Source organism: Onychostoma macrolepis, chromosome 01, assembly GCF_012432095.1.
Source record: "Onychostoma macrolepis isolate SWU-2019 chromosome 01, ASM1243209v1, whole genome shotgun sequence".
Classification (NCBI taxonomy): domain Eukaryota; kingdom Metazoa; phylum Chordata; class Actinopteri; order Cypriniformes; family Cyprinidae; genus Onychostoma; species Onychostoma macrolepis.
The window spans coordinates 13,822,739-13,849,916 of record NC_081155.1 but is presented as its reverse complement, the minus strand read 5'-3'; the positions used below and the strand labels follow the sequence as shown (position 1 = coordinate 13,849,916).

The 27,178-nt window shown below is 35.8% G+C and overlaps 2 protein-coding genes across 2 annotated transcripts in view; both read left to right on the top strand.

Annotated features, from left to right (window-relative positions):
• The first annotated feature begins 1,745 nt into the window (after nt 1-1,745).
• Nucleotides 1,746-19,072, top strand: LOC131543665 (probable E3 ubiquitin-protein ligase HERC4). Its single transcript, XM_058781237.1, has 48 exons — nt 1,746-1,999; nt 2,232-2,346; nt 2,431-2,507; nt 2,606-2,827; nt 2,979-3,070; nt 3,163-3,293; nt 3,430-3,557; nt 3,674-3,744; nt 3,828-3,946; nt 4,171-4,230; nt 4,333-4,438; nt 4,534-4,723; nt 4,841-5,004; nt 5,869-5,943; nt 6,219-6,299; nt 6,387-6,470; nt 6,547-6,651; nt 6,818-6,961; nt 7,080-7,246; nt 7,505-7,565; nt 7,689-7,759; nt 7,846-8,029; nt 8,111-8,213; nt 9,996-10,204; nt 10,864-11,110; nt 11,354-11,465; nt 11,536-11,630; nt 11,748-11,969; nt 12,121-12,212; nt 12,305-12,435; nt 12,569-12,696; nt 12,806-12,876; nt 12,982-13,091; nt 14,393-14,452; nt 14,565-14,670; nt 14,752-14,941; nt 15,034-15,197; nt 15,286-15,360; nt 15,678-15,773; nt 15,853-15,936; nt 16,038-16,139; nt 16,284-16,424; nt 16,825-16,991; nt 17,129-17,189; nt 17,608-17,678; nt 17,877-18,060; nt 18,161-18,263; nt 18,467-19,072. Exons 1-48 carry the CDS (start codon nt 1,789-1,791, stop codon nt 18,676-18,678), a joined length of 5,994 nt encoding a protein of 1,997 aa, XP_058637220.1. The 5' UTR covers nt 1,746-1,788; the 3' UTR covers nt 18,679-19,072.
• A 392-nt stretch (nt 19,073-19,464) lies between these two features.
• herc3 (HECT and RLD domain containing E3 ubiquitin protein ligase 3) overlaps nt 19,465-27,178 on the top strand; it is a 31,485-nt gene continuing 23,771 nt past the window's right edge. Inside the window, 7 exon segments of the mRNA XM_058770402.1 lie at nt 19,465-19,617; nt 20,858-21,180; nt 23,281-23,440; nt 24,938-25,014; nt 25,103-25,324; nt 25,428-25,519; nt 25,805-25,935. Of these exon segments, the coding sequence (XP_058626385.1) occupies nt 20,955-21,180; nt 23,281-23,440; nt 24,938-25,014; nt 25,103-25,324; nt 25,428-25,519; nt 25,805-25,935 (908 nt within the window). The 5' untranslated portion in view covers nt 19,465-19,617; nt 20,858-20,954.

The window sequence follows — 27,178 nt, the reverse complement described above, 5'->3', positions numbered from 1 at the left end:
TCTATTTGAAAATTTGCTTGGATGTTTTCAGAGATGTGAACTCCAGGACATCAGCGGCCGTTTTGCGCTCATAAATCCTCTGAGATAGTGCCTCACCTCGGCCAGATCTTCTGGAATTTACCGCTGACTTTGATGTCTCTATTGGTTAAACATGAGATATATTTAGTTTTTGGTAAATCTAATGAGTAGTCTTTGGTCTCATGAATCTATTATTTGTTTCAGAGCAAATAATTTTGGTAAAATCTCATCATGTTTATGTAAGCGCTGCCGCTTGTGTGTGTGTGTGTGTGTGTGAGTGTGTGAGTGAGTGTGATTTTAGTTACACTGCCCCGCCCTTAGATGGCGACAAGAGACTGTTTTAGGAGTCAACAGTAAAGACTTTTAAATTGAAAAATACTAAAGTGCAGTTTTGAACAAGGAAGATATTTTTTCTTTCAAAAAACTTGTATGCAGCCGACAAATGCACTGAGCAGGAATCACCCTTAACCCTTTGATGCACAACATGGGTCTAAAGTGACCCGACTGAGTTTATTTTTTCTATATCTTTTGCAAGAAATTAATTTTATCATTCTGAATTCCAGGAATTCCTCAATTAACTTGTTTTTGATCATCACAAATTATTTTTTTTATTTTTTTATTTCTTTCTTTTTGAGTAAAAATCGTTTTTGTGTCACTACCCCTCTAAAATGCACAACATGGGTATAAAATGACCCGTATTAGTTTATTTCAGTCTTGAATGAGTGTTTCTTTGCTTAATCTCAGAAAGAAATATTTTTCTATTATTTATTTCCAGATAGTCTTTAAATATGTTGTTTTTGACTTCCACAAATAATTTTGTTTATTTTTCCTTCCTTACTTTATAAACAAACACAGTTTTTGAATTTATACATCAATACATACGTGGGTCTAAAATGACCCGAATTCATTTCCTATGTTATTTAAATCATGCCTGAGTGATTCTTTGCTGAATTTTTAAAAGAAATGCATTTTACTATTTAGGCTATTCATTAAATATCTTGTTTTTGATTTCCACAAACCATTATGTTTATTTTTCTTTACTTTATAAAATAAAATAAAAAATAAACACAGTTTTTGTATTTCTACATCAATTTTACACACATGGGTCAAAAATGACCCATATTGAAAGCTTTGATTTTTTTGCAAGTAGGAATATATTTACTGTAGAAAACTTTTCACCTGCCCTACATTTCACAAATCAACATGGCTGCTTTTGTATAATTGATACATTTAGTCTTATTTTGTAATGTATTACCACAGAAAATTTTTGATACACTGTGGAAGATAACTGGACATAATATTTGAATGTAGGTATTCAGTATCTATACGAATAAAATAAATAGTTTTGAGTGCAATCCATGCAGGCGATGATCGATGCTGCACTCGTTTAGGTGACTGCAGCGTCTGTATTTTAGAATAAAATGATTTACAGCACAATACTTTATAGAATAAAACGCACACAAACCACTGATCTATATATAATGAATATTATATTTCACCGAAGAATGCACCAACCCAGGGCTGAAAAAACAACAGCATTTTTTAAAGTACATTCACGTGCATTGGCGTTTTCGTTATAAACGCAGAAAAATAACAATATGCCAACATTGTGGATTTTTATCACTGATACTTTCGTTTCGTGTGAACTCGCTATGCCTGCCTGGCTGTCCGGCAGTTTTGCTTTCATTTTCGATTTATATTTAACGAGAGTGTGTTTTTCAGACCAGGGGTGCAGAGACACGCTGCTGGAGCCTGATCTTCTCATGCATCATGTTGTGTTTTTGGGGAGCGCAGGTCAGAGAGGGTTTGGGGCTGGTAAAGCCTGACCAAGTCAAACATGGCAATTCTGGAATACGATCTGTGTGTCCGAAAACAGCAGTTCAGGACATGTCCGCTGGAAGGAGTTTTGCTGGATTCATCCGGGATGGGAAGGTCTCGGTCCTGAGATTGCGCAGTGAAGACCGTAATGATGGAAAACTAAGTATGATACACCAAATGATACTTTATTTCATTCATAAAGGTTACATAAATATATAATACTTAACAGATAAAAGTCTTGAATATAGGCTATTTATATTTGAAAGTACAGGAGCTATGAGCTGTACAGTGTAATGTTGGAGTAATTAATGTATTTTTAAATAAAGTGTAAATTAGCTATATTAGTCTGTTTTTATGTCTGTAGTCTGAACAGAAATGTAATTATGGTACTCCAGTGCAACTACAGCTAAAGAATAACCAAATCAGACTGATAGTCTGTGGAGGAGATGGTGCAGTTCTTCTTTCTGATTCAGGAAAAGTTCTCATCATGGACAAATCTACTGTGTGCAGGTTTGTTTATGTAACCATAACAGTGTAAATGACCATAAATGGTAAAAACAGATATATATTTGACAGATTGTCTTGTCTCTGCAGGCCTCTCAAAAGTCTGGAAAACAGGCAGGTGATTCAGATCGCATGTGGAGACCATCATTCAATGGCACTAACTAAGGGTATTAACAACTATTCCATCTAACTTTTTGCTTATCTTATGATTGCCATGAATTGATTGAGTTTTGAGTGTAGATGTTCAGAGCTGTTGCTCTTTCAGATGGTCAGGTGTTCGTGTGGGGTGAGAACTCTCATGGTCAGCTGGGTTTGAGGAAAGATCATCCCGGCTCTCCGTCTGCTCAACATGTTCAGAGTCTGAGTGGGATCCCGCTGGCTCAGATCAGCGCTGGAGGAGACCACAGCTTTGTGTTGTCTCTCTCTGGAGTCGTGTTTGGATGGGGAAGGAACTCTGCTGGACAGCTGGGCCTCGGAGACACTACAGGTCTGATTATTTCTTCATGTAAAAGCTAAATCAGTAACAGTATGAAAGTACACATAAATGTATTAAATTTGTGCAATACTGTTTCAAATCTATATCAAAGCATGAATATGAGGCATTTGGAAGTGATGAATTTACTCTTTTTCTATCACAGACAGACACGTCCCAACGATGGTAAATAGTCTGAACCGGAAGAAAACTGTGTCCATCTCATGTGGAGGGGAACACACTGCCACTTTATCAAAGGTGCTATTTTGTAATATTCTATATATCTAACTTATAATAACATATTTAGCATACAACAAACTGGACAGAAAGTGTAATGGTTTATGTTTCAGGGCGGCACAGTGTTCACATTTGGATCCGGAGGTTCTGGTCAGCTTGGGCACAACTCATTTAGAGATGAACATCATCCGCGGGTGGTTGCTGAACTGTGGGGGTCTGAAGTGTCACAGGTCACATGTGGGAGGTAAAGATTGTTCATAAGCTTTATTAACAATCACCATCTCAGAGTAAGAGTAAAGATTTCTTTCCTCACATGGTTAACATGTCTGATGTTTGAGTTCTGTTCAGTAATTAGGCTTTTGATTCTTTCATTCATAAAGACATCACACACTCATATCAATCACATCATCAAAACTGATCTACTCTTTTGGATGTGGGACACAAGGGCAGCTGGGAAATGGAAAAAAGATTGGGCAGTCTGTGCCTTTCCCTGTGAATATGTCAACTGGTAATCATAAATCATCTGTAGACATTAGGCTATTTATTTTGTTATGAATATTTTTATATTCATGGTGTTGCTCTGTGCTAAATATTTGAACTGAACTAAGTATTTGTTGCACACAGAATATAATCATGAATATACAATTGAAAAACTCATTGCTGGGGAGAATCATTCCTTTGCCTTGTTTTTCAAAGTAAGACATACATTTTTCACAGTTTAAGTTTAACTATTAGTGCATAGAGCACTTTTTTTTTTTTACTCTTTTGTATTTTGTAGAAACTTGGGGATGAGATGGAACAGCCCAAATCCAATCCAAGCAAAGAGATTTTGACATTAAATGACAGAATGATTGACTGCTGGGTGTCTGAAAGTGATGCAAATTCAGCCATAAAGAAGTGAGTGCTTGACTAATTTTTATACACAATGCTTCCACTGACATTATTTTTCATGCTGATGTTGAGGAACCTACGTTTTTGTAAATGCCCATGCTACTTTTGAAAATGGTCTTTTTAAAGTAATAATCGAACCATGAAATTTGAGGTAATGAATTCTAGACATGATTATGAATATTAATAGACTATAAAAGGATGATTGAAATTGATTGTTTTGTCATTTACAGGGAAATAAACACATTGTTTTCATCTACTGCCTCTCTGAATGGAAGTTTTCTCAAAACAAGGTAGCTCATAATTATTGGGTAGTTTTGAAATCAGCTAATCTCTCCTTTTTGTGCCTTAAATGAGTTCCAACACAGATTTTATTATAAATGTCTGTGTTTTAGTTGTGATGACCATTATCAAACTTCTGAGAATCATTGTGGTTTGGATTTTGATCTGGTTAAAACATCCTTTGCAAAGTTATCAGAAAATAAAAGCGTGATATCAGAGGTAATGATGAATCCAACATTTAAAAAAAAAAATGTTAATTACATTTTAAACAATAAGATTCAGTTTATGCTTTGTTTTTGTTTTTTGTACCTCAGGTAGTGAAGGTGGTTCAGCAGACACTGCTGCCATCTCTGAATCCAAATCCAGTTGGTGCGGAAGCTCTGAGAGTTTATCTTCTCCTCCCTGAACTCATCAGACATCTCCAGGAACAACAAAGAACTAAACTCACTAAAGCGCTGGCCTCCAAAATCCTTCAGCTGGATCCTGATGCTCACAGGCTTTTAGGTAAAGCTGGAAGACCTTTTCAGTTGTTGTGCTTGTTGTATTTGTTGAAATATTTTTGTCTAAGCGTATTATTTTATATTATTTTGTCTAAGCATTATTATTATGTTATATTCTCAGAGACATACTGGTCCAAACTCCCTGACGACAGTCTCAAAAACGTGGTGGACTTATTTAAAAAAGAAGCTGCTAAATTAATTTACAGGATTGCCTTGGAAGATATAAACTGGGACATACCAAAACGCTTGCAGACATTTGTGCAGATCCTTCATATAGTCTATAAGGTGCCTTTGTTACACATTATATCATAAGACTAAATTTACTAAAAAAAACAAATGTAAGGGCTTTTTACAAGGTACCCAGCTACTGTAAGGCGTGCTTTCATTATATTTTCGAACTGGGTCCTAACAGAGACCTGACAGTACAATTACAGTACCTTATATGTAGTCAACATGGGACTTTCTTCTGTCCTGTGACATGAAATTGGTTTGGCTATGGTCTCCCAAAAATGAAAATTCTGTCATCATTCACTCGCCCTTATGTCATTCCAAACCAGCAATATCTTTCTTTCTTTAAAGAAGGTATTTTGACAAGTGTAGGTCAGCAAACAGCTTTGGTTAACATTGACTTGAGACATTTTTCAGAATATCCTCTTTTATGTTTCACAGAAGAAAGAATGTCATAGTGGTTTGGAACAATATGAGGATGAATAAATAATGACAGAATTTTTAACACCCCATAACGTCCTGTAGGGGACGCAGTGTGAGTTCCCTTTCGAATGGGAACATCTCAGGTTATATATGAAACCAAGACAATAGAAAACAGTCAATATTCAGTTGAAAGCATTTCATTAAAACTCTTTCTCTTAAAGCTGAGTTCATGAAATCAGATTTAAGAGAAAGCAAAGTATGAAAACTGTAACTATAAAATACAAGCTATAAAACCAAACATTTAATAAACTCTTCATTTTATTAAAAGTTGTTAGTTTATTATAGCTTTTACTTGTATTACAGAATACAATATTTTTACATTGTAAGATTGCAAGAAAAGCTTGCTGTCTACTACTGTATGTACCATGTAAAAGCCATTTAACCTTATTATTTTATGTAGTTTCATATACAAAATACATTTGTGTTTCTATTGTGAAGGTCTGCTGCAATACCAACAGAAACATCACAAAGAGTGATTTCATCATCCATGAGATCAATGATCTAATAATTATGGTAAGACCCAAAAATTGTGAACTTCTTAGTGGTTAACTAGTATGGGAGCTGGGTGGAAGATAGATGATGCTATTATGTAGCTATCATAAAAGTATATATTGAAGATGTAAGATAAGGGGAAACTAACACTCCTGTCAACCATGGTTGTCTGTTTAATTTCAAAATGTCAAATAGTGGTCTGCTATATTGAATGATCACTAATTTGGAGCTCACATGAAAATGTTTAAAGAAGGATAAAATACCAGAGTTTTTTTTTTTTTTTCACACATTAACAGCTACATGCCAATGAGGACGATTTGAGTGATTGTTGGTGGACTGAGATTAGTTCATGTATGGCATTAAAACACTACTATGATGTGAGTACCAAAAATGTTTGGTCGCATACATCTGATATATAAGCATATTTCAGATAAAATAATTTTTTTACATTTCTTCTGTTTCAGACAACTTTAAACAATCTGAAATCATATCCATACATGTTTAACCTGGAGGCCAAATGTAGCATTTCGAAAAACAGAGAATGGCTGGTAATTCATCAACTCGAAATTGTTATTTTGTCCATGTTCTATGTGCTCACAGATTTTTAAAATGCTTTTGTTACAGGGCAGTTTTGAGCTGACTCTAAGACGCACAGCTCTGCTGGAGGATTGTTTCCATCAGCTGAAAACAGCTGCTCCCTCAGAAGACCTCACAAGATACTGGCTGTCGGTAAGGCTAGAACTTCTCTGAATTCACATACACTGAATTTATGTGAAGTTTTGATTCAAAAACGTCAAGTACTTTGTACTGAGTTTATTTTTACTAGACCAAGACAGCAACAGACAAACAGTTATGAGCTGCAGCATGAATTAATTCCCTTGGTTATTTAACACAGGTGCTTTACAAGGAGGATGTGAGCAGAAGAACAGATGTCAACAAGAAAGACTTTTTTCTTGACGTGTTTAAAGAGCTTTGTGCACCAGAGTCTCAGCTGCTCATGTACAATGACAACAACACTATGAGCTGGTTCCCAACAAAGGTAAAGCAAAGACGTTTTAATTAGATCATTATGCAAAAGATGTACATGGTAATAAAGTTTTAAGTCAGGTCACTTTTAATGTGATGTACACTGTATTCATTTTGGCCTTAACCACCAGCTCAGCGTGGAGAAGGAGAAGTACTTCCTGTTTGGGATTCTGTGTGGCTTGCCTCTCAACAACAACTCTGTAGTGCATCTGCCTTTTCCTTTAGCCTTGTTCAAGAAACTTCTCAATGTCAAACCATCTCTTGAAGATTTGATAGAGTTTAGTCCAGTTCTTGGCAAGTAAGTGTTTTTAATCCATGTTATCTTGATTCTCTTTTAATATCTCTTGCATTATTACACTTGTCTCTGAAATACTTTGATTTTGATCTGCTAATTGATGGTGGAATTATTTTGTATAATGACCACTAAACTGTAACATACCAGAGTGCTACCATCTATAATTTTGCAGTGTCTTTTTTTAAGACCAATGCAAGTTAGACCAGCTAATTGGCAGTACTATAATGAGTGTTTAATGAATCTAAAACATGATGCTCTCAGGAGTTTGCAGTACATCCTGGACTACAGCGATGATGTTGAGGAAATGGACATGAACTTTACGGTTAGTTTGTTTCTGATGTTATCTCAAGATCCATGGCTAAATGGCTACTACATTATATAAATTGTACAGACATTATTTCTTTAAAAACATAACACAATTCCTTATTTGATCTTTCTGCATAAGGTCACATGGGATAAAACAGAAGTTGAACTGGATCCAGCTGAGCCAGGAAAAATGGTCACCAATTATAACAGGTCAGGGCTTTTTTCTAAAGAGGATGATATTAAAAAAATGTCATAGTCTTAAAAAATGTTTATTTATTTTTTAATTTCTGCTACAGAACTGAATTTGTGGACAAGTATGTGGATTATATCCTAAATAAATCAGTGCAGGAAGTGTTTGAAGAATTCAAGAGAGGCTTCTTCAAAGCATGTGACAAATGCATGGTGGAGATGTTTGAACCGGAGGAGCTGAGAGGAGTGCTGGTGGGCAATGAGGAATATGACTGGGACATACTCAAACAGGTCCATGCTAACTATATACTCTTGACTTATTCAGAATAGGCTGTCTCATTACTGACTACATATATATCTTTTGGTCAACAGAACACCACATATGAAGGATCGTTTAATGCTGAGCATCCAACCATCATCTCATTCTGGGAGGTGTTTGATGAACTGACATCAAATGAGAAGAAGGCCTTTCTATGTAAGTTCACTAGTGATTAGAATTCATGGTGCTGTGATTGTGTCTAGTACACTCTAAAAAATGCTGGGTTAAATACAACCCAGTGCTGGGTAAATATTGGACAGAACACATGCTGGGTTGTTTTCAACCAACAGTTGGGTTAATGTTTAAATACACAGTATGCACATTGAGCACTGCTGTTCAGATGGCTCGTTTGGGGCCAAATTTCATTTTATTTTTGGTACATTTGTATTTTTGAAATATATGAATCTATTTATTTTATCTGGATGAATTTGTCTGTCTTTAATCAGATTTACTAGTTGTTATAATTTCTATTTGTGCTGGTTAGTTGACCATATGCACGATTACTTCCTGGTTTTAGATAAGCCAGCTCAGTCATTTCCGGTCAACTGTACTGAGCTGAAAGGGGAGCGTCCTTTGCTCGGTTTCTCTACATAATCCATTCACAATTTGGAGAAAAGTTTTATTTGTCTGAGAGGACCAAATGTCCATGTATACTGTTTCAGGAATGACAAACGCGAATGTTAAATTTACACGAGTGAATCCGTTAAATTATGCGGCGAGTCATTGCTATGATTAACAGCGGCAACGGAATGAATCATCTGACTAGCCGATGTCAAAATAGAGCTGTGCATTAAGTGATTCAAACTAAATTCAGACTAACAAAACTACAGCAGCAAGTCTGTGTTGGATAAAACTTAAACGATGTAGTTATTAAATGAAATCTAAACATTTCAAAATATTGAATGTATTATTGTTATACCAACTTATTTATTTTGTATTTAGGTATTTAAATAATTCAGCATTATAGGCTGTTGCCTGGCCTTATTTATTTATTTATTTAAATGACAAGTGACTTTGTGACTTCCTGCACTTGCTATACTTTATACTTCAGTGCCATAAAGTACTAAATTTGTTATAATATTTATTTTATAACAAATCAGAAGACGTGAAAAAACTAGACAGTTGAAATGGCAGCTGCAGCCAGTGATTGATCCTATACTGCCACCTCCTGGTTATAATGGTAATTTCATTTTCTTCTTAAAAAGTCTTTTATTTTTCGCCGAGACACGTTTTTGGCACATTTCTTCATGTAGTCTTCATGAATAAAAAGTGAACCTTTAGTAATGTGAATTTCACTGCACAGAGTTGAGAAATAATAAAGGCTTTAAAATTTTATAAGATTTTAAAAATGTGTTCATGGCTCTGAAGGTAAGATACTGATTATCAAGAATACCATTAAGACGATTAGAGATTAGCCGAACTGCCTAAACAGTTACGATAGTGTTTATTTGTCAGCATTTAAATGTACAGTTACGTATCTGGGTACTTTCCTAGGATTACACGACTCTGCATATAAAATTATATGTTCTTTAATAACAAGAAACTGTATGTTAATGCCACTGTCATTATTTACGGTGTTGCAATTATTTTTTTCTCAGATTCTGATAAGAATGAGGCAGGAGAGGTTTCTGTGAGAGTCTCTATATATATAGCACATATAAATGAGCTTCACCGGAAGATTATGAGCTGGCTTATCTTTATCCGGAAGTTCTAAAAAGCGCACAGTGCATATGGTCAATTGTGAACAATGGGTAAAATTGAACTGCTAGCAAAAACTTGAGAGAATTGGGCGGGGCCAAGGGGCTGCTGCTGCAAATATTTGAGTGGCTCCTCCCCTGACAGATGAAATCTCACTCCAAACTTTTGCTATATCTTGAGAGACCTGCATCTATTACAGAGTTCTGTCAATTAAATCTTTCCCTGTTTTCCTTTCTCTAGTGTTCTTGACAGGGTTCGAGAAAGTACCCATTCTGGGTATGAGTGCGGTGAAGATGAGAGTGAGACCCCTGTTCAGCTTTACTCAGGACCATCTACCAGAGGCCCTCACCTGCCATGCTCTCCTAGACCTTCCTGTTTATCAGAACAAGGAAACACTCAAGGCTAAACTAATTGAAGCCATCAACCACAAGAGGGGGTTCTGGGAAGAATGAGGCTGATGCTGGGAGTTCTTCTGGGCTCTTCTGCGGTCAAAATCAGATCTAACCTCGATCCTTCCTACTTTTATATCCACAAGCAGATCAAGATTTCTGGTGCTGGTGGTGATTTCTGTTTCTAGAACTTCGACATTAGATTAGAGAGATTTTTCAAAATGCTGTAATTTCTCTGATGTGTTGTATTAAAAATAAATGTATTAAAATAAAAATATTTCTTTATTTAATTATGTTTTACAATCTAAGATTATGGATAGGCTATAGATAATACCTGTATTAATAATAATATAGATTATTACCTGTGACTGTGAAAAGGCTGTTGATCACCTCGACAAATTTGGCGCTTCAAACACCCCTAAAAACTGGTTAAATCATTTAAAAAGTCGACCCTCCTGAAAGTCATTGTAGAACTCGTTTTGCGCGCGTTGCATGCTTTTTAATCAGTTGGCTGTAATTTTATTAAATAAATGAAACAGTGGAGGGTGTGGAGGAGTTTTGCTTAGATGTTGCTTTCGTTTTCCCATCATCATGCATTCATTGTCTGTGACTCACTATAAACGCGGAAGAATGACAAACATTACTTTCGTTTCGTAAGAAATCGATGATTTTCGAAACAGTCATCGGTTTCGCTCTCGTTCTCTGTTTATATTTAACAGGAGTGTGTTCGTCAGACCAGGATCACTGTAGAGAGACTCTTCCGGAGTCTGATCATGTTGTGTTTTTGGGGCGCGCAGGTCAGAGAGGGTTTTGAGCTGGTAAAGCCTGACCAAGTCAAACATGGCAAATATGGAATACGATCTGTGTGTCCGAAATCAAATGTTCAGGACATGTCAGCTGGAAGGAGTTTTGCTGGATTCATCCGGGATGGGAAGGTCTCGGTCCTGAGATTGTGCAGTGAAGACGGTGATCATGATGGAAAACTAAGTAGCTACACCAAATGACACTTTATTTAATTCATAAATTTGAAGACATCATTATGTTTCATTATTTTCATATGTTTATATTTGAAATTACATGAAATCGTGAGCTAGCTATACTGTATAATGTTTTTGACTTATGGAATTAATCATAATTATACAAGTGTCTCTTTATTTATAGTCTAAACAAAAGTTGAACTGATGAAAATTATTTTATTTTTTACTTCAGAGCAACTACAGCTAAAGAATAAAATCAGACTGATAGTCTGTGGAGAAGCTGGTGCGGTTCTTCTTGCTTATGGAGGAAAAGTTCTCATCATGGACAAATCTACTGTGTGCAGGTTTGTTTATGGAGACATGATGACAGTATAAATGGCCCATAAATGGTAAAAACAGATATATATTTGACAGATTGTCTTGTCTCTGCAGGCCTCTCAAAAGTCTGGAAAACAGGCAGGTGATTCAGATCGCATGTGGAGACCATCATTCAATGGCACTAACCAACGGTATTCACAACTATTTGATCTAACATCTGCCATTTTGCTTTCATCTTTTGTCATCTTATGATTGCCATGAATTGATTGAGTTTTGAGTGTAGATGTTCAGAGCTGTTGCTCTTTCAGATGGTCAGGTGTTCGTGTGGGGTGAGAACTCTCATGGTCAGCTGGGTTTGAGGAAAGATCATCCCGGCTCTCCGTCTGCTCAACATGTTCAGAGTCTGAGTGGGATCCCGCTGGCTCAGATCAGCGCTGGAGGAGACCACAGCTTTGTGTTGTCTCTCTCTGGAGTCGTGTTTGGATGGGGAAGGAACTCTGCTGGACAGCTGGGCCTCGGAGACACTACAGGTCTGATTATTTCTTCATGTAAAAGCTAAATCAGTAACAGTATGAAACTACATGTAAAGGTACTAAATCTGTGCAATACTGTGTCAAATATATATCTAAGCATTAATATGATGGATTTGGAAGTGATGAATTCACTGTTTTTCCAACACAGACAGACACGTCCCAACGATGGTAAATAGTCTGAACCGGAAGAAAACTGTGTCCATCTCATGTGGAGGGGAACACACTGCCACTTTATCAAAGGTGTTATTTTGTAATATTCTATATATCTAACTTATAATACCATATTTAGCATACAACAAACTGGACAGAAAGTGTAATGGTTTATGTTTCAGGGCGGCACAGTGTTCACATTTGGATCCGGAGGTTCTGGTCAGCTTGGGCACAACTCATTTAGAGATGAACATCATCCGCGGGTGGTTGCTGAACTGTGGGGGTCTGAAGTGTCACAGGTCACATGTGGGAGGTAAAGACTGTTCATAAGCTTTATTAACAATCACCATCTCAGAGTAAGAGTAAAGATTTCTTTCCTCATATTAACAGGTCTGATGTTTGAGTTCTGTTCAGTAATTAGGCTTTTGATTCTTTCATTCATAAAGACATCACACACTCATATCAATCACATCATCAAAGCTGATCTACTCATTTGGATGTGGGACACAAGGGCAGCTGGGAAATGGAAAAATTATCAATAAGTCTGTGCCTTTCCCTGTGGATCTGCCAACTGGTAATCATAAATCACCTTTTAGCAGGTTATTTTCTTATGAATACTTTTTTTTCTCAAGGTGTTGCTCAGAACTCTGAACTAAACTAAATATTTGATTTGTTGCACACAGAATGCAATCATGAATATATGATTGAAAAACTAATTGCTGGGGAGAATCATTCCTTTGCTTTGTTTTTCAAGGTACAGTAAGACAGGCAGTTTTAATTCACAAATTGTTTAACATTATTTAACATTACATTATTGCTGCAGTGTGATTACTTATGTGTTTGTGTGTGTGTATTGTAGGAATCTGGGAATGAGTCCAAACCAAATCCAAGCAGAGGAATTTTGACATTAGATGACAGAATGATTGGCCGATGGCTGGCTGGAAATGAACCATGGAAAGTGGTAAAGAAGTGAGTGCTTGACTTTTATATATAGTTCTTACATTGAGGTACAGTATAAAGGTTACTGAGTTTGTGTATATTACTGTATGTCTATAAAATAGTCTCTCTTAACGTAAATGAATCAATACATTTGTGCCAATGAGATGATGAATTGTAGACACATTAACATCAGTAAACTATAAAAAAAATATTATTTAACCCCTTAACTGAACCCCCCCCCCCCTTTTTTTGTTTTGGGAACATGGGTTTGAAAGTGCAGGTTGGTCTCTTTTTTAAGAAGACAATCAGCAGATTATTGCAGAAGTGAAATCATTTAAAAAAATGAAAGTATAAAAATGTTATAGAAGTTAAGTTTAAATTTACTGTAAAGAACTGTTTTTTATTTTACTTTATATAAAATAAATATTTTACAAAATAGTTTTTAATCCAAATGGCTAAATAAGTTAAAAAATTTAAAAATGGTTATCACAGGATGAATTTTGAGGTTTTAAAGGGATAGTTCACCCAAAAATGAAAATTCTGTCATTAATTACTCACTCTCATGTCGTTCCAAACCCGTAAGACCTTCGTTCATCTTCAGAACACAAATTAAGATATTTTTGATGAAATCTGAGAGCTCTGAGAGTAATGAGCGTTGTTTATGTTTTGCATGCGTGCGCTGTCTACTGAACGTAAACAACGCTGATTACATTCTGGGGTTCTCTCCAAAATGCGGAAGACGGTAACTCGGGGAGAAGAATTGTTGAATAAATTGTGTTATTATTGTTTTCTTTGCACACAAAAAGTATTCTTGTAGCATCGTAAAATTACGGATGAACCCCTGACGTACTGATCTCCTTTCTACGTTTCTGTGCATTGATCTTGTCTGTTTCATTGCTGTCTATGGGAGGGGCAGAGAGCTCTCAGATTTCATCAAAAATATCTTAATTTGTGTTCTGAAGATGAACGAAGGTCTTACGGGTTTGAATGACATGAGGGTGAGTAATTAATGACAGAATTGTAATTTTTGGGTGAACTAACCCTTTAAGCTTTCAAATGATATTTAATTTATGATGATTACTAAAACATGTGATAGAGAAAAAGGAAAAATAATTCCTGTTATGATGTATATGTTTTGAGGTGGACGCTTGTCATAAATTAATCTATTACTGTTCCTACATAATTTGTAGAAAACAGTGGTAAAATACCTAATACCTACTACCTACGAGTCTTAAACTTTTCCAACAGTAGTTTGTCATGATTATATTAGGATTTAATTGTAATATATTGAAGTAAAGTTATAAAGTAAAGTATACCTTTGTTGTTTACAGAGACATAAACAAAGTGTTCTCCTCTGCTGCCTCTCTGAATGGAAGCTTCCTCAAAAGAAGGTAAATATCTTAATCAGAGTTAGAAAGTCTGATCTAGTAATTCCTCCTTTTTGTGTCTTAAATGAGTTTCAGCAGATTTTAATGTAATATTTTTTTCTTTCCTATTTTGAAGTCGTGATGATCATTATCAGACGTCTGAAGAGCATTGTGGTTTGGATTTTGATCTGGTTAAAACATCCTTTGCAAAGTTATCAAAGAATGAAAGCTTGATATCAGAGGTAATGATGAATCCAACACTTACAATATTTGTTTATTACATTTTTAACAATAAGATGGAGTTAATGGTTTTTGTATCTCAGGTAGTGAAGGTGGTTCAGCAGACACTGCTGCCGTCTCTGAATCCAAATCCAGTTGGTGTGGAAGCTCTGAGTGTTTATCTTCTCCTCCCTGAACTCATCAGACATCTCCAGGAACAACAAAGAACTGAACTCACTGAAGCTCTGGCTTTCAAAATACTTCAGCTGAATCCTGCTGCTCACAAGGAGTTAGGTAAAGATAGGGAAGACTTTTCAACATTTGTGTTGTTGTTCTTGTTGTATTTGTCTTGTTGTAAAGTATTTTATGCTATGTTATATTCCCAGAGATGTACTGGTCCAAACTCCCGGGTGACTGGCTCAAAGGTTTGGTGAAGTTATTTAAAAAAACGTCTGCTAATTTGATTGGCAGATTTGCTTCTGACAGTATGAACTGGGACTTAATAGCACGCCTGCTGAAATTTGTGAGGATCCTTCAGATGGTCTATCAGGTGCCTTTCTTATACATTTGATCAGAAGTAAACATTTAACCTTCTTAATTTAATTTACATTATATGCATTTGTGTCTTTGTTCTGAAGGTCTGCTGCAGTGCCAACAGAAACATCACAAAGAGTGATTTCATCATCCATGAGATCAATGATCTACTAGATGTGGTGAGAACAAAAAATTGTGTATATGGTAACATTTTGGTTGATAATTCTACAATATCATCTATAATGTCTTGATAGGCATCTGTAAATATGGAAGCAATCACTGTATTTATCATACAAAGATTACTGAAGTTATTTAAGACATACAGTACACAAAAACATATTAGAAAACACATTATCTTTTGACAGGGCTGCAGTTTTTTAGATTAGATTTAAGAAGTCAACCATAGCTATCCACTGATGATTTCAGTATTAATATAATAATCGAACTCAAGAATTTGAAGAAAAACTAGAGAATTTTGTTTTCCCCAAATCAACAGCTGGAAACTGCCAATGAAGATATAAATATCTACAGGCAGTTGTTTCTCTTGACTGGACAATTCCAAGCAGTGATGGCCCAGCAAAACTATTATAATGTGAGCACCAAAGATGTTTGCCCATAATTAATATGTATGCAAATTTCAGATCAAACTAACATGATGCTTCCTATTTTAGACAATCTTAAACAATCTTATATCACTTCCATGCATCTTTAACCTGGAGGCCAAATGTAGCCTTATGAAGAACAGAACACGGAAGGTAATTTTGCCTTGACCTAGACAAATCAACCTGAAAGTTTCCTGGGAATTACTTCTGTATCCATGTTTTTTTAATCACAGAATGAAATGCTTTAATTGCAGGGCTGTTTTCTGCTGACTCTGAGACGCACAACGCTGCTGGAGGATAGTTTCTCTCAGCTGAGAACGGCCACTCAGCAACAGCTAACAGAATACTGGCTATCGGTAAGGAAAGAGAACGATGTGATGTTTCATTTGGTAAAAGGCAGGATATTTTTTGTGTGTTTTTTATTTTCAAACCAAGACAGGACCATACAAACAGAGTTTTGAGCTGCAGTATGAATGAATTCTTTTGGTTATCTAACACAGGTGTTTTACACAGAGGATATGAGAAGAACAGATGTCAACAAGAGGGACTTTTTTCACAATGTGTTTAAAGAGCTTTGTGCACCAGAGTCTCAGCTGCTCATGTACAATGATAACGAAACTATGAGCTGGTTCCCAACAATGGTAAGGCAAAGAATTTTTTCATTAGGTCATGCTAAAGACGCTAAAGATAGTGGAAACAAAGTTTAGTTAAGTCAGGTTAGGGGCCACTGACACAGAACATGTTTTTGCTTTTAAAAAAAAAAAAGTGAGACGCAGACAGTGGAATGGGGAAAAAATGCAAGGTCTCAAGACTTTTTTTTTTTTTAAAGTTGAACTTCTTTTAACTTGTGTTTTTAAGAATACTGTGTCATAAGCTAGATGCTGCAAAAGATGTGATATGTGAGTGGAACAGTCAAACACATCAGTCTAGTGCGCGTTTACATAGAATGGAAAATGGAACACGCCTAGGATAACTAATGCCTCATTTGCGTTTTACCAATTTTTATTTTGGTTCTCTTAACCATGTATCATCCCACACCAGCTCAGCGTGGAGAAGGAGAAGTACTTCCTGTTTGGGATTCTGTGTGGCTTGGCCTTCAACAACAACTCCGTAGTGCATCTGCCTTTTCCTTTAGCCTTGTTCAAGAAACTTCTCAATGTCAAACCATCTCTTGAAGACTTGACAGAGTTTAGTCCAGTTGTTGGCAAGTGAGTTATCTTGATTCTCTTGGTATATTTTTGTATGACTGCTAAAATGTATGTCCATGTTGTATGAATGTGCTGCCATGTATCATACAGTATATTGAGTAACATTGTTTAATGAATCTGAAACATGATATTCTCAGGAGTTTGCAGTACATCCTAAACTTCAGCGATGATGTTGAGCAAATGTATATGAACTACACGGTTAGTTTGATTCTCATGTAATTGGCATAAAACACACCCAAACGTATCATTAACCTGCTGTACATACACGTAACTGCATTTTTATGCAGAGGATCCTCACCAGTTTTTTACTTATTTATGATAAAATATATTTAAATATATTAAAATAGCTATTTATAAAATGTAATCCTAACATGTTTATAAGGCCACCCAGAGTGTGTGAATTTTGCTTATGTATGATTTCAGTTTTTGTTTGTTTTTCAACATTTTTTCATAAATTTCAAATATATTTTAGAATGAAAGTTATTGGTGAATCATCAATTGCTAGCGATAATGTGATGATGTTTTTACACAGATTTCACACACAAATTAATGCGCACACTAGTGAATGAGACCTGTTATTTCTTGAAAAATAAGCGTTTTTATCTTTATACATAAGATTGTATGGAATGGAGAAGAGGTCGAACTGGATCCAGCTGAGCCAGGAAAAATGGTCACAAATTCTAACAGGTCAGGGCTTTTTTTTATTTGATTTTTTTAAATAATTTTTTTAAAGAAATATAATTTTACAGAGATACCAAAATAACCGCCACTAGAGCATTGTATTATTTTTGCTTATTCTTATTTTTGGACATAGGATAATATTTTATAATCTTAGTAAGCGAAACTTTTTTAAATAGTTTTTGTTAAATATAATTTCTGCAACAGAGAAGACTTTGTGGACAAGTATGTGGATTATACCATGAATAAATCAGTGGAGGAAGTGTTTGAAGAATTCAAGAGAGGCTTCTTCAAAGCATGTGACAAATGCATGGTGGAGATGTTTGAACCGGAGGAGCTGAGAGGAGTGCTGGTGGGCAATGAGGAATATGACTGGGACATACTCAAACAGGTCCATGCTAACACATATCTCAAACAGACATGTCATAACCTCTATGCTCTTGGCCTTGTGAACAAGTAATATTGACTACATATATTTTTTCAATCAACAGAACACCACATATGAAGGATCGTTTAATGCTGAGCATCCAACCATCATCTCATTCTGGGAGGTGTTTGATGAACTGACATCAAATGAGAAGAAGGCCTTTCTATGTAGGTTCACTAGTGATTAGAATTCATGGTGCTGTGATTGTGTCTAGTAATTATTCAACATTGCATTTTTTGAAAAGAAATCACATCATTTTTTTAATCATTGCATCTACTCTAGCTGCTCCTACAATTTTGACTTTGTGCTGTATGCCAAAACACACCTAGAGTGCTTTCAAATACATCTTTCCCTGTTTTCCTTTCTCTAGTGTTCTTGACAGGGTTCGAGAAAGTGCCCATTCTGGGTATGAGTGCGGTGAAGATGAGAGTGAGACCCCCGTTCATCTTTACTCAGGACCATCTACCAGAGGCCCTCACCTGCCATGCTCTCCTAGACCTTCCTGTTTATCAGAACAAGGAAACACTCAAGGCTAAACTAATTGAAGCCATCAACCACAAGAGGGGGTTCTGGGAAGAATGAGGCTGATGCTGGAGTACACTAACTAAAATCAAAAGTTTGATCCTTTATCTTCTTTGGCATTAAAAGGGATTGTTTCTTAATATATAAGGGAGATTGGGGTTTGTTGTAAGAACTTTAACAATCAGTTTCTGCTTTAATGTGTGAAAAAAACAAATAAGGAAAATACAAAGTTTACATTTATATCCACTACAATAGGAGAGGTTTATTTTCTAAGTGCTGTAATTTCTGTGATGTGTTAATGTTTCTTAATATTAATATAATTATTTTTATTTTAAATTTAAACTTTTATTTTAAAGAATTATTATTTATTTTAATTATATTTTTTAAACCAAGATTAAATAATGAAAAAAATGTAAATAAATAAAAAAAATTGGAAAAAGAAGTGTGGATTTTTGAGTTTTTTTCCTCTCTTCTCCAATGTAGAAATCAGTCTTAAAAACAAGATTTGTGCCAACTTATTTGTTTTTTAATTTTAAATTTTTTTTCATCTCCACTACAATGGACTCCAGAACTGAAGCAACATAAAATTCCACATATTTTAACTGTACTTATGCACTAGAGTTTAAACATACACAGAATGTTATACATTATATTTTTAATATTATATTATCAATTGGATATCTTGACTTTTTACATCTATTTCGTGTACAATTACTGATGCCAAAACTTTAAATCAAATCAGTCTCCAACACTGCATTTTTTAATAAACTGCATTAATTAACTGATGTGCACATCAGGACCACATGCACATTGACAAAAATGAACCCATTGTCGCCCTCTATTGACTCGAACACTATTAGAGCTGGTTGACTGAAGTCACGTGATCAGTGACACCGTAATCTGAGTCGTAACTTCCTTGTTTTTGTCGGAACCATTAAACTGAAACCATTCCAGTAATATACGGTCAAAATAAACAGGAGACGAAATGCATATTACCAGGTAAGATTATCTGCTTTAAATCACCTCCCTAAATACCTGTTTATTTTTGACTTGTGTTAGAAGGGGACTGCATTTGAGTGATGACAGTTTAGTGAGTGTCAGTGCGCAGTTAGGTGTCAGTTTGTCCTGATATTATCCTGAATATTAGTATTGAGGTACTGCATTTCACGCATGTAGAGTCCGATGAGATGTTTGAGTATTAATATCTGCAGTATATGAACTACGTCATGATTTGGCTTATTAAAGACATGAAATGTTTCAGGCTTGTTCTTACAGGCCGAACTCAGATTGGACTGGACCCACATATGGAAGGTTTCTGCTGTTTATAAACCTAGCGTGCTGTCTATCTAGACATTTCTGACCATCATAGTCACTTTTGATTAGAAGGTTCGGAAAACGCCCATGACGTTCATAAAATCGATTTAAATGTCGAACTTTCAGAACGCTCACAAAGTCGAATGTTCGGAACGCACACGTCTCAAATAATTATTTATTTCGACACGCGCCTATATGATGTCCCGACGATTAGATTCGAACGTTCTGAATTTATTAATGATGCTCAAAAATATGATACGAACGTTCCGAACACGCCTATGATTCTCCAGACATTAGATTCGAATTTTCGGAACACTCCTATTCTATAGAAAATGCATTCGAGCGTTCAGCAGTAACGCTACCCATTTATACATTTCAAAATATTTCCGTTCAAAATTAGATTCTAATGTTCAGAACGTACCTTCACCATAAATTCAATTTGAACATACATGTGTGATGCGCCTGAATTTGTTTCAAACTTTCGCAACGCGCCAAGCACGTTAACATAATTTTAATATTCATGATGATGCATGGTTATATATTGCTAACAAAATTGTAAATGTATTAAAATATTTTGTCCAGCCCTAGTATGATAACACAAATCTGTCACCTGCCTAGACATAAACGCACACCTTTATTAGTACATGTTTTACTGAGTCAATCCAATGAATTGTGATGGTTCAGTAGGTTTTGGAGTTGGACAGATGGATTAGTAAATGTGTGGTTTTATTTAACCACACCAGGTGGTTTATGATCTGAATTCTTGTCTCAAGGGCCCGGCCGTCCACACTAGCTGTCATTTACACACACACACACTGCCCAATATGGAAAGAGGAATTGGGTGTGACCTCTTCCCTTGCCCTCTACTGATTTCTCACCTATTTGCTTTCCAGTGTGTCATGCCATACTTTGCTTTCTGTTCCAGATCCGTCACGTACAGGCGGAGACGGCAAGGCGGTACAGCCTAGGAGCTCTCCCTGATTCCGGACCCTTCCATCTGTCTCCCTCTTTATGTGTGAATTATGATGCTGTGCTGGGGAAGCAGTGCCTCGGGTCAGCTGGGCATCGGGGTGTCGGAGGCCTTTGTCTTTGAGCCGAGGAGCTGTTGCATGTTTGACGGGAGGGGTCTTAAAGAAGTTGCGTGCGGCAGCCAACACTCGCTCTTCCTGTTGCATGATGGGAGCGTTTACGCCTGTGGCTCCAACAGCTGCGGTCAGCTGGGCCATGACAAGGGAGGATGGAGGCCAGGTAACTGACATAAACCGATGCTCATATCTCTCCAAAAAGCCTGTGGTGCACCAACGAATAGACTTAGACATTAGGATTGTGTAGCTGATGCTAAATATTAGATTTGAATATTCACACCACACCTATTATTCCATTATTTTCAAATGATTGGAACCCATTTATAATGATTTAAAACTCATGTTCTAATGTTTATAATGTGCCTTTGCCATAATTCAGTTTGAACGTACTATACAACATGGAAAATAAAGTTTTATGATGCAACTGCATGTAAGCACAGTATACAGTCAAGCCAAAAAATATTCAGACACCAGATATAATTTTTGATATTTTTACTAGTGGGTGCAGGACAGCAAAATAAAGTATACCAAAAATTCTTCATACAGTGGACTACCAGTAAAATTTATATATATAAAAAAAAAATTGTGACCAAGAATTATTCAGACACTTTGACCTGATCATGTTTTTAAGTGTTTTTCTTTAATAGCTAATGCAACCTTTTTACAGCACAGACTGAACAAAATTAAGCATTGCATTAGTTGACCTAAATTGAACTTAAATTTAACAGCTGACAGCTATTCAACCTAATTCACAAAGTTATCTGACATTATCAAGATGCTTTTTTTCCTGACACAGTTTAACTCTGAGTTCTTGTCATATTTTATTATAATTTTCTAAACTATAGAGAATAAACTGTGATAATGCGAGAAATGTTGAAGGTGTCTGAATAAATTTTGGTTTGACTGTATATTGGCACACCTAAAATCGAAATATAATTTGGCATTTTTCTCAGAAATGAGGTAGCAAACTAATCATTTGCCCTGGATGTAGTCATATAAAAACGTTGCTTGTTTGATCATGCTATTATTATTGCAGAGTATTAAACTGCATTTACAGTCAATGATGACAGTAGATCTCGTGTTATCCAGCATGCACTGGGACTCACCAGTCCAGGGCTGCTAATCCGGTTTATAAGAAAACAATTCCAAGCAGCAGACGGACTCTCACATGTCTGTGCTAATAAGATAGCACCATTTGTACGATAGAAGGCCCTGTTATGTGAGTTGGTATGAGGGATGTGTAAATGAAGCCAAGAAACTAGTTGATGCATAAGAAACAAAGCATTACTGCTTGGTTAAATCTATTCTATGTCCAGCGCAGAAACCAGATATTGATTTAAGAAACTGTATATGAATCTAATGTGAAGAATGATGCATATTGTGTTGGTTTCTGAAAGGTTTTCATTGCGGAAATGCATTTTGGTGTGGTTTAGTTCTTTATTTATTTTTTTATAAATAGCTCTGTTGTCTATTATTCATGAAATGCTTAACAGATGTAGAGCAATTATTCTCTTTTTTTTTTTTTCCCCAGTCAGGACTGCAGATTATATAGATTCAGATGATTTTTGATTTAGGTGCTACAATGAAAAGCTCTTGCGAGGAACATGTTTTCACATTAGTTTGGAATGCCCTACATATTAGAGAATGAAAGTTTCTTCCGATGCTGTTTTGGTTAAGGTGGCATTCAGTTTCGTCTTACCACATTCACAACCCATAGGGGATTTTTTGTTTTGTTTGTTTTTGGTTTCCATTAAGCCAGTGCTATTTTGGTGACAGCTTGGTGAGAAGATTGCATGATGTGGCATTGTTTTGATGCCACACAACTTGTTCTGTGAATATACTCTACCCATGTTCACTACTCAGTCTTTTATGCTCACCAAGGCTGCATTTAAAAAATACAGTAAAAACAGTAATATTCTGAAATATTATTATAATTTAAAATAACCTTTCTATTTGAACATATTTTCAAATGTATTTCTTTTCTATAATGCAAAGCTGAATTTTCAGCATCATTACTTAATGCATTCTTGTGGAATAAAAGTATTAATTTTCTTTAAAAGCAAATATTACTACTGACCAAAAACTTGAAATTTGGGTACAGGGATTTGTAATATTTTAATCTTTCGAAAACAATATAGCCAACACAGAGCAAATCTAGCAGTGTCTGCAGTAAACCTGTGCATAGGATATGAATGATGCCTATCAATCATCAGTTCTGGAGAATGATATTGTAATCTAATGGCTGTTTGTGTGTCTCTCATAGAGCTGGTTGGAGCTCTGGATGCTCAGAAGATCGCCGGCGTGTCGTGTGGGCAGACTCACTCTCTGGCGGTGAACGAGCAGGGGCAGGTGTTTGCCTGGGGGGCCGGAGAAGGAGGGCAGCTCGGTTTGGGTACGGCTGAAGAGGCGGTCCGCGTGCCCAGGTGAAACGTTACATACTTTATGCAAAATTTTGTGAATAAATAAGAACATTTTATGAAGCAGAGTTTAAGGAATGGTTCACCAAAACACTTTATATATGGTGATCTGCAGACTCATAATTCAGTGTTTCTGTTGTGTTTTCTGTCAGCTGTACATGAGAACATTCAAGTTTCAAGCATGTGATGCATTGCTTCTTATTATTACATTTATATGTTCCTTTTTTTGTGGTGTAAATGCTTTTTCAGATAATGCTTCCTTTGCATTGTAACGTCTGCTCTAGATAGGGGAATCTAATGAGGATTTAATTGCCTCGTGCTCGTGAGGGGGTCCCTGCATGGGGCCTTTCACACCGCAGGGGGCTCCCGAACACAAGTGATTTGGACTTAATGATAGTTATAATGTGCTATTACTGAAAGCTCTTCTGTTCTGTTGTGGCTCTAGTACTGCTGAATAACCCACAACATTTCCTGACACGCAGCCCTTCATTTGAATGCTAACATCACTTGTCATCTTGTTATTTGAATGATTTCACAAGCGCAGTGTGGCCAGAGCAAGTTAATGACTAAGGGTTATTTATTTGGTTTTGTGGTGGTGATGAGATCAAGGCCACTGCCATTGGATTGCAAGATTCTTGGTCAGTCAGTAAATCAAGAATTTCGTTATTAAATATTTTGGATACTTTGATAATGCTTTTAGCTGCCAATAATACTCTGAGGTTCATTTAACATGAAGTAGTCACCATATGTAACTTTTTACAGCATTGCATTACAACAATGCATCCACCTGCTTGGACCTTTCACCCTTTTAAATGACTTTTCTATTTATTATTATATAACAAATTTTATAATTATTTTATTTATTTATAAAAAAAAAAAAATAGGAATTAAAAGATTTTTTCCCTTAATTAATTCATCCATTAATGCATCCATTAATTCAGTAATGCATTAAAAAAAAATTAAATCCATTCCACAAAATTGCAGGTTTCCCCGCACAATCAGTTCAGAAACTATTAAAAATTAATAAGTAGTTATGCAACAAGGAATATATAATATTTATTTATATAATACCTTCTGGAGTGGATTTTGCACAGATGTGAAGCTCCCTCAAAATACATCATTTTGATTATTATATAAAAATATATAATTATTTTATCATTTCTAAAAAATGGTTGAGAATGTAAAATCTGTTTAGATGTTACATGTTTCCCCTTTGAATTTCACTGAATTGAGTTTTTAATTTGAGAATTTGGTAATTAATGAATCAAAATGTTAAATCCATTCCTCTAAATTTCACAAATTTTCTCCCACAATTGATGCAGAAACTGCAAAAAATAAATAAATAATCACATTCCATGTGGACGTAGTCATCACTGTATATGAATATGTATACATTTAGATATTTTGTATGTATTGTTATTTAGCAGTTGGTTAACCAGGTACATCTGTTATATGTACTCCAGAACTTTCTTTTTTTTTATACAAGTTTATGTATCTCTTTAGGTTGATTAAAAAGTTGTACGAGCATCGAATCTCACAAGTAATGTGTGGCAACCAGCACTGCATAGCACTTTCAAAAGGTAAGTGTAGACTTTCACTGATTTATTAATAGTTTTGTTTTCTGCTGTGCCAGTAAATGAGGTTTTCCCGCTGTCCTCCTCGTCTCAGATGGTCAGCTGTTTGTATGGGGTGAGAACTCCAGCGGTCAACTGGGTTTAGGGAAGGGAGAGCCTAGTACTCTGTCTCCTCAACCGCTCAAATCTCTGTGTGGGATCCCACTGGCTCAGATCAGCGCCGGAGGAGACCACAGCTTCGCCCTGTCCCTGTCTGGAGCCGTGTTCGGCTGGGGGAAGAACAGCGCAGGGCAGCTGGGCCTCAATGACGAGCAAGGTAAAACGTACTCGCTGACCCAGAGGTTGCAAATTTGAATTCTGCTATGGACTGCTGTGGATTTGGATTAAAAGAGTGGCATAATTTTTGTCTGTGATCTCAGACCGGGCTGTTCCCTGTCACATCAAGTTCCTGCGGTCACAGAAGGTGGTGTACATCAGCTGTGGAGAGGAGCACACCGCTGCCTTGACAAAGGTATTGATAATTACAGCCAAAGTGCTGAAAAACACATACTCATTCGACCTGGTGACAGTGTTGCCCTTTAGCAATATTTTACATATGTATCCAAATGTAAAAGTTTGAATTTGAGTTATTTGAACATCCATTAGTTTAATCATTATTCTTTTTTTAGTTAGGCTGAAAATGTTTTGATAAGAATTATAGAACTATATTAGGTTAATATGGAAAATTGTTCAATTGTATTTGTCATTTTCAGTCCTGAGCATTGAAGCATTGCTGTTTGTGCTGTGTTTGCTTCAGGAAGGGGGTCTGTTCACATTTGGAAACGGTTCAAGAGGACAGCTGGGCCACGATTCCACCAGAAACGAGCCTCTTCCACGCAGAGTTATGGAGCTCATGGGCACTGAGGTGTCTCAGATCGCTTGTGGGCGGTAAGTATATGCACTAGACAAGATGCACATTTCTGAGTCCATCTGTTTTAGACTGGTGAATGTGCTGATTTCCTTTAGTGTTCTCTTTAATTTGTGTCATTTCCAAAACATACTAACACCGTATGGATAATGCACATATTTTTTAGTATTTTTGAGTAACTGTTGTGTGTTAATACAGATTTAATACAATTTAGTATTAATACAATATTCATTTGATTTAGCAAAGGAGCATTAAGTTGATCAAAACTGACAGTAACATCATTTATAATGTAAAAAAGATATTTCTGTTCTAAATAAATGCTGTTCTTTTCAAATGAAATTTCTATTTATCAGAGAATCCTGAAAAACATGTAATGGTTTACACATGTGTTTTTAACTGATAATAAGATATGTTTCTTGAGCATCAAATCAGCATATTAGAATGTTTTCTGAAGGATCATGTGACACTGAAGACTGGAGTAATGAAGCTGAAAATTATATTTCAAAACAATTTTCAATCATACTATTTTGCAATATTATTGTTTTTACTGTATTTTTGGTCTAATAATTGTAGCCTCTGTGAGCATAAGATCTTTCAAAAACATTAAAATATCTTTAAATCTTCCTACACTTTTTAACTTTTTAAATGAATGTGATCCTGATCTCTGGAAATCAGCATTCACATATGTTAAAGGGATAGGTCACCCAAAAATGAAAATTCTGTCATTAATTACTCACCCTCATGTCGTTCCAAACCCATAAGACCTGTATCACCTGAATGTATTTTTGTCTGGTGTAGATTTGAAACGTCTTTTATAATATTTGGTATTTGCATACCTTGTGTAATTTATTCTGAGATCGCCATGAAAATAGCCTTGATGCTGGCATGGCCTTAAAATACGAATAAATAATGAACCTTTGTTTATCTTGAGAACACAAATGAAGATATTTTTGGTGAAATCTATTTTAATGATGTCCTTACTGCCTTTCTGGGCCTTGAACATGGCAGTTCCATTGCTGTCTATGCAGGGTAAGAAAGCTCCCGGATTTCATCAAAAATATCTTAATTTGTGTTCCGAAGATAAACGAAGGCCTTACGGGTTTAGAGGACCCTCACATGAGGGTGAGTAATTAAATTTTCATTTTTGGTTGAACTATCCCTTTAACCTTTAGTGTACAGTAGATAATTATTGAAATGAATCAAACTATTTTATGCAGCCATGTGTTTTGCTCTATGACAAAAATTGCAGGAAGAGAAATATGA